The sequence below is a fragment of the Cyrtonyx montezumae genome, unplaced genomic scaffold (assembly GCF_038088225.1).
Source record: "Cyrtonyx montezumae isolate F1298 unplaced genomic scaffold, pur_monq_1.0 scaffold_1, whole genome shotgun sequence".
Taxonomy (NCBI): Eukaryota; Metazoa; Chordata; class Aves; order Galliformes; family Odontophoridae; genus Cyrtonyx; species Cyrtonyx montezumae.
Window position 1 is genome coordinate 25,365,187 of NW_027071825.1, and position 14,561 is coordinate 25,379,747.

The window sequence follows — 14,561 nt, forward strand, 5'->3', positions numbered from 1 at the left end:
ATGAGACAGCCTCTACCACATTTTAAATACGAATTTCAGTTAATAGAAGCTTCTTCTTTGTATTCACAGAATAGTTCTCAAGGGACAGTTTGATGCTAATTCTTCTAGATTTGATTTAAAAACAGGACGACAAAACTACTACTTCCAACGCAGCACCTTCAAAATGCAAGGGTTAGCTCCTGGAATCCTGAACTACAGGGTGCAACTGAGGAGAAGAAAAACACAAAAGATTTTTTACCTGGGTAAGGTCCTGTTTTGTAGCAATGTGAAGACCATGACACATTGGAAAATACAGGTCAAGAATATGAAGCCTGAATGCACCGTGATGCTGTTCTCAAGTTGCTATGCCTCAGCCATTAGCTTACCATCCTGAAACACTCCCTGGCACTTACTGTGTGATACCTATCCTACAAACATCTGGTGTTTGGTCTACAAATACGGACACACAGGTGAGAAGCACTGAGACACATGGGGCCCAGTTTATTCAACAGAAAATACATGGTTGGGGATTTGTTTGATGAAAGTTCTCTAACCAGAACAGGTTTTGCTGCATTCAACAAGACAGAAAAATACCCTTCACACAAGCTCTGCATTCCACGGGACCTCTTCTGACGATAATTATCAAGAAGATAATTTCCTATTTGACCATGTCAACTTCTGTAATTACTAGCTCCTCTCTGCACATCTATACCACAATTATAGTACCTAATTACAGAACTGCAGAGCTTGTAGGGGACCTTGTCCAACACAGCACCTCAGAGCAGGGTGAAGGACAGCTGGCTGCTCAGAGCCACAAGTGCTGTCAGTGCCTCCTGAGATGGACAGTCCACAAGCCCTGGGGCAAACCATGACCATGACTGATCACCACTCAAGCGTGAGAAAATTAAATAACCCCAAACCACCTGCAGCTTGCTGAGGATGCTCCCTGCTCCATCTGCAGGCTGCCAATGAAGCAGCTCCTGGGTACAGCAGTAGCAGCAGGACGTGCCACCAGGAGCATCCACTCAGCCACATTCCTGCCCACCTTCTGCCCACACTCTGTCTATGAGGAAGTCATGGTGTTAGAAGTCTTACTGCGCTCATCCCCTAAGCCAGCCATCTCATCACAGAAGCTATCAGTGTGATTTCCCCTCTATACACCCACACTAATTACTCTCAATCACCTTCTCCCTTATGAGCTCGTTTTTCACCGCCCACCAAATAGTTAACGTGCCACCCGCAGTCAGAGGTTTACCTTCCCTTGATTCAGACTTGGCTCTCTAGAGATGTTCTGCTGGCAAAAGTGAGAAAAATTGATCCAAATAAATAACAGCTGAGAACGTACAGACAGTCCAACCCCTGTGTTTTCATGTGACACGGGACATGGAGCGAACACAGCCAAGGCAGCACGGAATGCCTCAGCAGGGATGTGTAACTGACCCTGCCATCAGGCTGAGCAAAGCACAAAGGGAGGCACTGCTGGCAGGAGCCCCAGCAGAAGCAGCCGAGGCAGGCTGAGGACAGGCAGGGACAGCAGAGAGCACCCTGCCATCCCTGGAGCAGAGGCATGCTGCTCAGGCCCCTCAGCTCAGCAAAGCACAGAGCTGCTCTCACCATCTGCCTCGTGCACTACAAAATACATCTTTATCTGTACGTGCCCAAGACAAATTGAAAAACTGGTGAAAAATAGCACATGGCATGCAAAAAGGTAAATGTACTGTGCTTGTTGTGTCCTCCAGTTACTCATAGCCAAGAAGAGAGCAGAAGACTGAACATGAAACATCCAGCTCTCTTTTACTCCCAGGTACTCCTTCAGCAGCAGAGTTCAAATCTCAAATCCAATTTTAATAAAAGCTCTGCGCTGTCTCAGGATGGAATAATCATCAGCCTGGCAAGCCTCGCTCTTCGACAAGATCGATGTTTTAACCAGAACGGAAAGAGCTCTCACTTAATGAACAATGAAATTGAGAAGCACAAAAGCAAATGAATAAATACACGGAGAGATAGTTGTCACACAGCTGAGTGTGAGTGGAGCCTTCTGTCCCATCCTACAGTGCCAGCACACTGCAGGGCCACAGCAACACACGCTTCCCATCAGTACTCATTCCACAAGAAATAACAAAAGCACTTTTGTCAAGATCAAGTATTAAAGCCCATCCATTGCAATACTAATTTCAACAACAAAAATCCCAGAAGAAATGCCCAACCTTTCAAATGACAGTTTTATGAATGACTGTGGCCCTTTTTAAATAAATTTCCACCAACAAAAATGGAGTCAGGCTCCTCTGGCTTGCCATCACTCACTCTAAGCCCAACACCAGTGCTCCAGATGTTCTCCAAGCCTCCCTTTTGGCAGCACAGCCTTGGATAACAAGAGTTTCCATCTCAGTAAGGTTGATAAGCAAACCAAATTTCACTTTCTGCAGCTGAATCGCACAGCAGCACTGCACAAATCAATAGCATCAGGACAAAACTAATAACTATGACCCTTGACCATGTGATTATCAGATATCTGATTCATTGTTAGGGCTACCACTGCTTATATATCAATCAGTGAATGAGTGAGTTCTGAACATTCCATTTTTGATCACAAGTGTACTGTTTTAATAATGAAGCTTGTTGCAAAGCAAAGAGGGAAGAGCTCAGCGCTGTATTTTCTTAGTGCTGAGCCTCCCTTTTGCCACGAGCAGAAATACAGACTGCCTTACCTTGATGTTGCAGGCTTGTTCCATCAGTCTCCTGGCGTTCTCCTCAGCTCTGTACCTCTTGGGTAACTGAACCCTGAAGAACTTTAAAGCTCCTTCAAAATCGGCTTGTAGAAGGTCCTCTTTGGAGGTCTGCAACCGAACACAGAGAACTACTCTGTAAACACTGAGAACATGAAGTCATGCTGTTCCTGCAGATTTGTCATTTACTGCATGTATTCCAAATCACTGATATTCACACCAGATCAAAAGACATCACCTCTGCTGGCAGCTCTCTAATTCCTATCTCATAAAACAAAGCAGAGGTTAAAAGCAGAGGAATGCCAGGCAGAAAGGTGCAGTTGCTGCCACACATGAACGCATGTTGTCCTTCTGTACCTGCAGGGTAAGAAAGGGATTCTGGCAAAGCCTGTCAAGCTGCAGCTCAGGGAGAAAAAAAACCAAACCAAACCAAAAAGAAACAAGAGAATCTGTAATATTTTGTAGAGAGCTTATGCTCTGTAATGGTGCTGGCTTTTACAACGCTGCTCTAAAAAGACAATGTATATATGGATATATGTGGTTGCAGACATTAACAGCAGAAGCAGAAATATGACTCAGAGGAGGCACCAGCAAGTCAGTGTGCAGAAGTCTGTGACACCATTTCTCACATAACACTGCCAGAAAATGCTTCCCATGTTTGTTTCTATATCTGTCGTAAGACTGTGCCTCTCGCTGTGGTATCAAGCCTAACAGGTCAGAAATGTGAAACATTCTGCACTAATCCCATTCTGCTGCTGAGGAGGTGATATGATTTGTGACTCGGGAACAAATGAGTTCATTTCTGGAGCTGCAAGAACTACACGATGAGATGTTACAGCTAAGCAGAAGCAGGCCTTCAGACAGCTCCTTCAAAAGGTGAACGGACAGCCAGGGAACACGCTCAGGATGTCACCTCAAAACAGCAATTCTTTTCAAGGCAGAAGGAATAAAGAAAGGTGTGCTGATGTACAGCAGGGCGACTGTGCCACCAGACACGTGTGGAGAGACGCAGGCCCCCAGGCAAGGTGAACTGCCAGGCATGAGCTCAGGCACCACACGAGGACAAAACCTACACTGTGCATGGTTAGCTATCACCCTGCGGATTTCCAAAGATTATTATACCTTACGCCCCGCTGAGCACTTACTAATAGCTTCTGCTACATTAATCACAGGCAAGAGCTAAGTGCAGCTGAAGTGGCTTTGGAGGATGTGTTTCTCTGCAACTGCAGGATTATTATTATTTTTTTTTAAAGTTTGTCTTCAAACTGCTCAGAGTTCCCTCAAGATCTGTTGGATCCTCCCTTCCTTGGCAGGAAGGAAGCTGCTGGGCCATCCCTGCAGGCACACTGCTGTCAGGATGCTGATGAGCACTGCCCAGCTTTACAGACGAGCACATCCACTTCTGCCCACAACAGCTTGGCAGGACGGCAGCTTGGCCGAGGCAAGACCGATGTCATGGTGACAGCAAGCTGGTGCTGAGGTATCTGATGAATCACACCCACTTGTGAACACAATTCTGGCCAAGGCAGCTGCTTCCTCTTCTGAAGATGGTTTTTCTTTTGGATCAGGTTTGCTAGGGTGAGGCATGCTGTTATGCTCTGCTGCAGATGAGCTCCTGCTGCATACCCACAAGGCGCAGCATCGTGGTGCCATGACACAGCTCCAGCCAGTGTTAGCTGGGCAGTGCTGTTTGACCAAAGACCTCTAAGATCCTGACACCACCATGCCCACATGGTGGGCAGCCCCTGCAGCCCCTGCTGGCCCAGCCACAGCTCCCAGCAAGCTGGAGGGGGCCAGGGGCAGCTTCTAAACCCCATTTTGCTGCTGTTATTCATTTGGCACTGCAGAATTTCTTTTTCTTTTGAGAAATTAAAGGAGAAAGAATATATTTAAAAAATGTTACAGATCAACACTTAAAATAACCCATCAAACCTCAGCAAAGCACCTTGTGTAAAATCTGTAAGAAGTAGACTGAGCCATGGCAATGGGAACTATGATGGCAGATGTGGAACTGAGATTGTAATTGTGAAAACTGATAGTCCATCACATTGTCAATTTCGGTAACATGAGTGCTGGAGCCCAGACATTCAGCTCTCTGTACCTTGCTGTGTGTTTTCCCTACAACAAAACAGTCAGTTGGGCAGAAAGTTATGAGTTTCACTATTAAAACGACAAGAAACCAAAGTAACCACTTAATACCAATGTTAACTGGGCTGTCTATTTCATATACATATTTGTATATGTTATTCAAACAAACCTATTAATGTACTAATTAAAAACAGGGAACAACAGAAACTGGTGTGTACAGAAGCATGTATGTATGTCTATTTAGAAAGAGATGGATGGATGGATGGATGGATGGATGGATGGATGGATGGATGGATACAGACGTACTACAAAACAAGTATACAGCATTGTTGACATTCACATATTCACATTTTGTGACATTTTGTGATCTTAATCAATAAATCATGAAGACATTTCAGGCCCCTCTGGCAGCTGTTTGACTGGCAGCTGTTTGTAAATTTGCTGGTTCACATCACTCAGCCAACAACTCATTTCCCTCAACCATCTGTAAGTCGAATGAGCCACCAGTTCAAGTTTGGCAGGTACACGGTATTGTTGTGCACCTGGGGACTCCAGGGCATTTTTTAATATCCAAGATGTAATTCTTAAACAATGATTCTTGTGTTTAAAATATAAGTATTAAAAAAACAAACAAACCTGGCAAAAGAGGAGTTTCACTGGCAAGTATATGTGCTTCTGAAGTCTGCGCTTGACTTGTAGGGTTTGGTTCAATGTTTCCTCAAGTGTCCTTCCCACATTACTGAAGTATTTCAGTATATCCACAAAATGGCCTTACATGGAATGGGTGAAATGAATCACAGAACCACAGAACTGTAGGGGTTGGAAGGGACCTCCAGAGATCGTCGAGTCCAACCCCCTGCCAAAGCAGCTCCCAGCCCAGGCTGCACAGGTAGGTGCCCAGGTGGGTCTGTAACACCTCCAGAGAAGGAGACTCCACCAGCTCTCTGTGCAGCTGTGCCAGTGCTCTGTCACTGCACTGTGAAGAAGTTCCCACACACATTTGTGCAGAACATCCTATGTTTCAGTTTGTGGCCATTCCCCCTTGTCCTATTTCCACAGGAAGCCCTCTGGCAGAAGTAGTAGGGAAACTTTCAAGTCTACAGACGAAGTGCTGGGAATGTGCAATGTTTGAAAAAGAAGAAAGGAAAATCTGAGCTCTTCTTTGTGACACACTTCAGTAATGGTGATTTTTTTTTAATTATTATTATTACCACTATCCTCTCAAAATATTTAGGGAGATGTAATTAAGACAGAGGTTTGGCCTTTTTCCTTCATTTAATTCTTCTGTCTTCAAGTATTAATTCTGCAGCCTCATTCCTCACTGACTACACACACTAAATCCCCAGATCCCAGCTGGGAACTCAGTGAGCAGAAGAAATTTCCAATCAACCACACTGAGTATCCTTGATTTAATTCTTCCTCTTTTATACAAACAGATTGAAAAATACCACAGCAATTTCTGCAGAATTAAACGTATATAGAATATCTCTTTAGAATTTCTATAGGATGGCAGTGAACATAAACCTCCAGTTGTACAATCTAATGAGTGTGGTCAGGAAGAAGAAAGGCAGAGGAGAACCCAGCCATATTGTACTCCACTATTACATTTGCTACCAGTAGATTCAAAATGCTTTCAAGTGACCCTACACTACTTTTTCAGACCATAATACTTAATCTTGAACATAACCCAGATGTGGTTTTAAGTACCTTAAGAGTGTGCAATGCACAACGAAGACACGGGAGCTCCTTCTTCTACCCTGACTGCTCCTTTTCCTCCACATTGCTCTATTTAGCTCCACACAGAGCTCCAGATCTGAGATCTATCAGATGACCCCAAGAGGGGGACACTGAGCTGCTGTGGAGCACCAGGAAGCACAGAGCTGGAACCCAGCTCTGGGCTCGTGTCCTGGGAGAAGAGACCCAGCATGCTCTGCCAACACGAACCAGCAACAGGCTCCTTCCATTGGCATCACTTCTATCCCCTTCTTGGCTGTGAAAATTATGCAGTCACAAATATTTTCTCTATTAAGACCTGCAATCTCTGTAAACCCCAGTTTGGTCTAAAGATGTCTCAGAGGAAAACAAAACCTGAGTGGACAGGCAAAAGGTAACGTTCTGTCTGCCACCTAAAATACTGATGGAGGTACAGACAACAAGCCCCCAATCTTCACCCACCCACAAGCATCCCCGAGGGGCAAAATCCACCCCAATCAGTTTCAGTTGCCCACCAACACATACAATGATGCCAGTGATCACAAACCTTCTGAGCTTACGGATTATGGGCTTATGATTATTTTCATGCAGCACTACTAAAGCATCTCTTCTGCCTGTCCTAGGCATTTGTTCTCAAGACCACAGCAGAGGAAGAGGCTTACACATGTCCAAAAGAATTTAGTTCTTCATTTCACAAAGCTCCAAGGTTTGGAAGTATCTTTAGCTCTGATTAAAGTACAAATTCTTGGTCAGAAACACTCCCTCCCCATCTTTGGAAGGGGCACGTGTCAAAAGGGATCTATGTCCAAGGAGGAATACGCAGCTAATAAAACCTACAGATTTCCTGGTATTCCCCACCTGGAGGGCCAGCCCCAAAGCCTGATGAGTCAAGTGAAAAAGCCTGGTGGGTTTGCCTTCATCACAAACCAACTCAGAACCGTGAGGCAGCCCTCGCCCAGGAGAGCAGCAGCACTGAGGCTGCAGAGCAGGGTGGGCGAGTGTGGAGCTGCAGGAGGAGCTGTGCTGGCACAGTGCTCACACACAGCACCTTCAGCCACGCGTCATTAGCCCACAGCTACACCCAGTTCTACGAGTGACTGCAGGCATACCCAAACTGCCCTCTCTGAGTTTGTGGATATCGCAGCTGCCATTTCACAATGCCTGGAACGCACTGGGGTGACTAACCACCTTCCTATCCATCTATTGCTTTTAATTACTTAAAGGACGAGCATCTCACACCACCCTGAACACCACCACTTATCCGAGGGTGCCGCAGAGCACGCAGCGATGGCTCGGCAGCACGATGAAAACGCAAGGCAGGTCACTCAACCACACCACAATACGGGGCTATGCAGGGCGTGGAAATAAGGCACAGGGCAGCAGCAGCTGCTTCTTCCCAGGCACGGCCCCCCAGTGGCGTTTTGGTGAGCTGTGCCCCCAATCCCCTGGGCAGCACCCAGAGCACACGCAGGGTGAGGGACTGACTTTGCATCCTGTGCTGTTCTGTGGCTTTGGGTGTGTTTTGTGCAGCAGCAGCGATGATGAAAGTGCACTTCTCTGTGCCGTAAGATGCCACGCTAATTTCAGGCCATATCACAGACAGACATCATTTGCTGTGACAGATAAAAACAGCTTTAACAGTTTATCTCCCAGATTATTCCACGCAAGTGTTTTTAACTTCTTTCCACTGAAACTGCCGTACCAAAACTAAACACAGAAGCCGCAGGAAACTACAATACACCGCACCTTGTATTTTTACAATTGCCTAAAATGTCTAAAACACAAACCTATGGTGTCCCAGGTATCAAATTTGAGCTGTTGTGAATTAAAGGACTTTCCAAAAGCACCCAGAAGCAGACAGAGCATGCTTATTTAGAACCATTACAGAACCGAGAACAAAAGCATTCCGCGCTTTGGGACGTGCTTTCTGGGAAGAGCCCTGGTTGCGGCTGCAGGTATCACAGCACCAGCCCTCCTCGGTGCTCAGGAGCTGGACTGAAAGAAGCCAAGAGAAAAAAGACCAAGTGAGCTCTCCCACCTCCATCCAGCGTAAAGAATCCCGGGGGAAGCAGGTTTGAGAGGGAAGATGGCAAATGCACAATGAATTAATGTGAAGAAAACGTGATCTCACCGCAAGCAGCCGAGGCACAAACAGGCGATGCCCCATCCCCAGAAGTTCCAGCACCCGACATGCATACTCATTCACCAGCTTGCTCCTCTCGTCATGCATGTCCTGGGACTTTTTGACAGGAGGGGTGAGCTTGGCAGCCGGCGTTTTGCAAGGTACCCCTTCTTCCATCAGCAGCAAGCAGTAAGTATCCAGAGTGAGAAGAACAGGCTTCTAGCCTCAATTTCCAGAAGTGCAGTGCGAGGTGAGGAGAGCCAGCCCCAGCTCTTGGAAGTGGGCTCAGATGGGCGTCTACAGCACCGCAGGCGCTCAGAGCAAGAAAAGCACCTCTGCTAAGAATCGAGGAAAAAAAGCATCCGCTGTGTTTGCTCAGGCTGAGTCCAGAGAGGATGTGAAAAACAAACCAAAGAAAACATGGATCTAAAATGTACCCAAAAGGCAGGAAAATGGCAGAAAATGAGTGCGGGAAAGCTCTGATGCAAGAAAGGCGACGGAGAGCACTCAGGGCTCAGCGTGTCTGAGGCTGAGTGTGCGAGCAGACAGCAGCAGCAATAAGAGCAATAAAGCCAGGGCAGTTCTGGAGCTGCAAAGAGAAAAGGATGAGCTCATTGCAAGCTCGGGCTGGTGACAAGCGTGGCGGCGGCTGCTGCTGCCTCTCACTGTGCATCAGCAATGAAGGGATGGGGAGGAGGGGGCTGGGAGGGGGAATGAGCATGCAGCGTGCGTCTCGGGGGAGAATGCCGTAATGAGAAGCCAATAGTGAGCAGCGGGACGGACGGGCTCCCCTCCCCTCCACCTCCCATCAATCCCACTGTGACAGGCTTTGCTGCTGGATCCCAGGCTCACGTACATCAACGGCATCCTCAGTGGGTAGGGGGAAAGCAGGCTGTCAGGCAGCACAGTGACTGCTGGCCAACGTGATGCTGAGCAACGCAGGCACGAACGGTGCGATGGAGATGGGCAGGTAGAGCTGGGGGCACCATCCCTGCTGGAGTGGAGAGGGGAAAGGACATAGCAAGGGGCTGCTGGCGAGGGAAGGGCAGATGCAGCAGATGCAGCCAGCTTTGCAGGGCCTGTGCGGAGCTGAATGAAATAACCAACAATCACTTCCAGCCCTGCCTTCTCCGGAGGCATTTCTAAATCTGGAGACGATGAGCAGGGAGGGGATGATGTCAGCATGTGTTCTGAACTGAACTCACGGCTGCTGAATTCAAATGTGAAACATGTTCGTGTGCAGTTAAAACACGAAAATTCGATTCTTAATTCACAATGAACAAGCATAAATAAAACTCAGCAAAAGGCAGAGAAAATGAGAAAAAGAAATTCACGTAATTCAGTTTGATACACCACCCATATTGGACTCCTCTCAAACACAAGTAAATTGTCTTGGATGGAAGCAAGTAAACGAAGAAAAGGACATAATTATCAGAAGCCACCCCACCCACACTGCTCAGCCTGGCTCACAGTGACACGTGAAGCAGGTGAAACACAGAGCAGAAAGAGCAGAAGCTACACATCAGATTCCTGTTTGAGATTACTGTAGTGTGATGGAAGTCCCCTGTGCGTCCCCACCTCCATCAGGGTGCAGTTCCAAAGACCCCAGCTTATTTTCTAGTTCAGTGTTTGTGTGTAAGTCAGCACTGTAACTGGTTCAATTCTCACCTCACTAAACCATCTCTGTAGGGTAAAAGGCTTTAAAAAAGGCAGGCAGCTTTAAAATTCAGAAAAAAATACAAAGGTTTCCATCTAGCTGAAACACACAGTGGTAAGCACGATAGTCAATAAGCATCGAGATTCTAACCTCAACATGTGAATGAAAAAATGACTCAAAACATTAAAAAGGAAGAAATGAGAGCATTACACTGCGTGCTTTGGGAAACAAAGAAGAGATAGAAGAGTCCAGAAGGGGCAGAGTCAGAGGGGACCAGCACAACCTGTGGGCAGAGCATGCAGAGTGCTGGCCGTGTGAAAAGCCTCCCATTTCTCCTCGCATAAATCAAACTTAACAAGATTTGGTTCACTGTGGGCAAGATCTGGGCTTATGAATAATGGAATGAAGTGATTATTAAATAAAGTCTTTAATTCTAGAAAGCTATAATAGGATCCAGTAGTTGGAGGCTAAAACCAGATGAATTCAGGTTAGAAATAAGGTTCACATTTTGAGGAATGAGGAAAATTAACTACAGGACAAGCATCCCAAAGGATGTGGTCTACTACCATCATTACAGTTTTTACATCAGCCCTGGATTTCTTCTGTGAAAAAGAGGTTTTAGAGACCCTGAAAAGTTTCAAGGCTTCATAAAAAACCTCAGCTGTCAGCTAAAATCCAGCGCTCATTACTTATTAGGGTTTTCAGCTTTCATTTCACAAAAATGTTGTGGCTTTTTGTTGTTAATAACTTCTTTGGGAGAGAAAGTGGAGAGGGGAATAGCAAACGAGTATGTGGCAAAATCCATGCCAGTTCTTTGCAGAGCATAACAGCAACCTGTCATTAGATCTGCACTTTGAGCCTTTTTATGCTCCATACCACTCTTAGGTATTTCTACATACTACCTGAACACTACATCTTCTGTGTCTGATGAGAAATTGTGATTTGCCTTTCATGAAGACTTTGCTGCTCCCATCCGTGCCTTTGGCACTGCTCTCAGCCCTGCCATTAGCTTGCTGCCCCAGACTCCTCAGAAAGGCCTGGCTGAAGTCAACATAAAACCTGGAAATGGCCCAGAAGGCAATAACTGGCACACTAAGCAGAATGCCTTAGGGTAAGCACACATTATTTGAGCTCTGACTTCCACACTGGAGACTCTCTGGTCTTTTAAGTATGGTTACATTCTTCTTCTGGCCATGAAATACCTGCTCACACGGCACTGCTGCCATTAAGTCTGCTCTGACATGGGCAGCAGAGGTCCAAACCATACTGGTTTTGTTCCCAGATCACAGAATCACAGCATCACAGAACTGCAGGGGTTGGAAGGGACCACCAGAGATCACCGAGTCCAACCCCTGCCAGCGCAGCTCCCTAGCCCAGACTGCACAGGTAGGCATCCGGGCCTTGAACATCTCCAGGGAAGGTAACAGGAGATAACAGATAACAGTGTTCTCACCTGCATGACCAAGAAGACACGACAATTTGCTGTAAAAAGTGGCAACTTGCCCTCCTCCCATAATTTTAAAATTACAACCCTATGTTAAGTGCTGTGGATTTCTTCCTCCCTTTCTGCATCCTCTTCCTGCCCACATATTCTCCCTGAGTGAGCAGAGCAGCCCAGCCCTGTGCCTTCCCTCTGTCCCTGCTGGCCTTACCTCCCATCCCGTGCTTCATGTCCACAAGAATATCAATTTTTCATGCTAATGGGGCGTGCTACTGAAAGGTCAGTACCAAGATAAACTGAACATTTTCGTAATTGCTATATCAACTGCTAATTGATCAATGCCTATGTACAATAGCATCTCTCTTTTATATTCAACTATCCAAAAATTAATAAATAAAAGAGAATTGGATTGTCTTTTAACATTTTATGGCAAAAGTAACTTGAAAAGCTAAACAGAATCTAAAACGAGAAGAACAAAAAAGAAACCTCTCATTCAAGTTCTTTTCTACTAAAAGATAAGACAAACCCAGTACCAGAACAACTCTGAAAACCCTTACGAATTACATCATGCCCACAATGAGAGCTTCACCTCTTACCTTATCAGAAATTACTTTGTCCTTTCTGTTCTTCTCTAGTTGCAACAGAATAATCTGAATTTATTGAAGTTTACATCTCTATCAGAGAGAGCGTGACGTTACTTTTCAGAGCAGATTCCAACCCCATGCCAGGGCCTGTGCTGGTTAACCTGTTCTTAAATGGCTTGGAAAAGAGGATGAATCACAAGGTGACAATGTTGGCCAATGTTACTAAATTATTCAGGGCTTACAGTAAAGAACCGAAGGAGGACTGTAAGAGTGACTGCAACAGTACAGGAAACGAAAAGTCAGAACATGTAAGTGGAAACTACTGAATATGGGAGAAAACAGTATCAATTTTAATATAAATGATAGCTGACAACTGCCATTCAGAATGAATCCTGGCATTACCACAGCTGGTTCAATGAAAATAGCACAGCAGAGGTCAACAAAATACATCAAATGGTAGGAATTAATAGGAAAGTAAAAGTGATTTAAACTGACAATGACGTTATTCTGCAATATAATTCGACAACGCACTTTCACCTTCGACATTATGCACTACTCTGGTACTCCTACCTCAAAGACGAGATAACAGAGACCAAGGAGTATGTAATGAGGGAATAAGGCTCATCAGAAGCTTCCAAGCGAGGAGATAAAAAACCAGACTCAAATTATCAAGCTTGTAAATTAGATGGTTGATATACAGCAGGCCTATAAAATCTTGAGCGATGTGGAGAAAGTGAAGAGGTCCAACTGTTCAAAATCCCCTTCAATCCAATGAAACACATAGGTGGCAGGTTCAAAGCAAAGAAAGCAAAGCATCTCTTCACAGATTGAAGATTCCACTACTGGCTGTGACAAGGTGACTCCTCAGGCTTTCTGTGTTGTTTTAACTCGAATGCTCCAGGCTAGAGAGCAGCAAGGGGTAATTTCAGCAGCAGATGTGTGCTTAAAAGGTAAAAAAGATAAAAGGTGGCTTCGTCTTATGGGATGTCACAACGACCACTTTGGCTTACACTGCAAACTACAGAGCTCCCTGAAGAATCAGATACAACTCATCCATAAACAACAGAATCCAAGGCCCATGCAAGTCAATCACTGCTCCTTCAACCTTTGCTACATCCACTTCTCATGAGGATGAACTTTTGAGCTATATCTTTTAACACAGAGCAAAATTTCAGGTGCCATTTTGAAGTTCTGTGTTGGCACAAGTGGAAACTCAGGAGGCAAACGATGGACAAAATCTGAGACAGGATAGGTCAGATGTCTATTCTCAATGCCTTTGAAGTAAAGTAAGAAAATTTACAATCCTTAGAATGGTTATTAATGTTAATGAATATTTAAGAACAACAACAAAAAAATCAACAGAAGTACAATCAGTGTACAATCCTTACAGTTATCAGAAAAATAAATTTTTCTAGGTATAAGGAAACGCAATGTCCATAGGGAAAACACAGCTCATTCAAACAGCCCAATACAGACCTGAGCAGATGCAGAATACTACTACTGAGATGCTCAAAAATTCAGGAATACCAAGAATATTGGGCTGTGTAGCAAGGAATATGATTGGTATCTATACATAATACCAGGTGACAAACACCAGTGTGTCCCTGTATAGGACTACCTAAGGAAAGAGGACAACATTGATGTAAGAGCAGGGGAGTGTAAAAAGCTCAGGAAGAAGTTCAGATTACAACAGGAAAAACATCATTCCACTAGCACATGGCTGCTGCTACTAACTTATAATATGGATGCCATGTCTCACAATGGTGCAGTACAGCAGAGAAGCAATTATCTGTTCCAGAAGGTCCTTTCCAGTCTATGTACAGAATAATAGCAAATAATTCTCCTAAGCTAGGACAAATTTGACATTTTTTTCCTTCTTTTTAATACAGAGTGTGTCCATATCAACTGCTTAAATTAACAGCATCATCTGCTGTCGCTGCCCTTGTGGCTGGTGCTCTCTTTTAATCTGTAGGGCACATACTGGCATAAACTGCACTGAGATGGAAAGATGGAGGCAGAAATAATGAGGAACCACAACGACTGCCGTTGTTTGCATTATAGTATGCAGCAAAAAGGAGTTTAAGAACTCAGAGCAACCATCAGAAATGCTGCTTACATTTGGCTGAGTCCAAGGAACAATATACAGAAGTACTCATTTGAAGAGAATAGCGTACTGAAGTAAATCCCTACAGTAGTTTGCACAGAAAGCATCCAGGTGGGTCCTGAGTCTCCACCACCGCCCTGGGCAGCC

At 45.2% G+C, this 14,561-nt stretch overlaps 1 protein-coding gene across 4 annotated transcripts in view; it reads right to left on the bottom strand.

The window, feature by feature from the left end:
- RABGAP1L (RAB GTPase activating protein 1 like) overlaps positions 1–14,561 on the bottom strand; it is a 181,601-nt gene that overhangs the window by 44,221 nt on the left and 122,819 nt on the right. For 3 of the 4 annotated variants that reach the window (XM_065745323.1, XM_065745316.1, XM_065745333.1), the window contains exon 19: positions 2,688–2,816. In XM_065745323.1, coding sequence (XP_065601395.1) covers positions 2,688–2,816 — 129 coding nt within the window. Of the gene's footprint in view, positions 1–2,687; positions 2,817–8,637; positions 8,823–14,561 lie in introns of those variants that run through there. The other variant, XM_065745342.1, reaches the window with a different exon arrangement.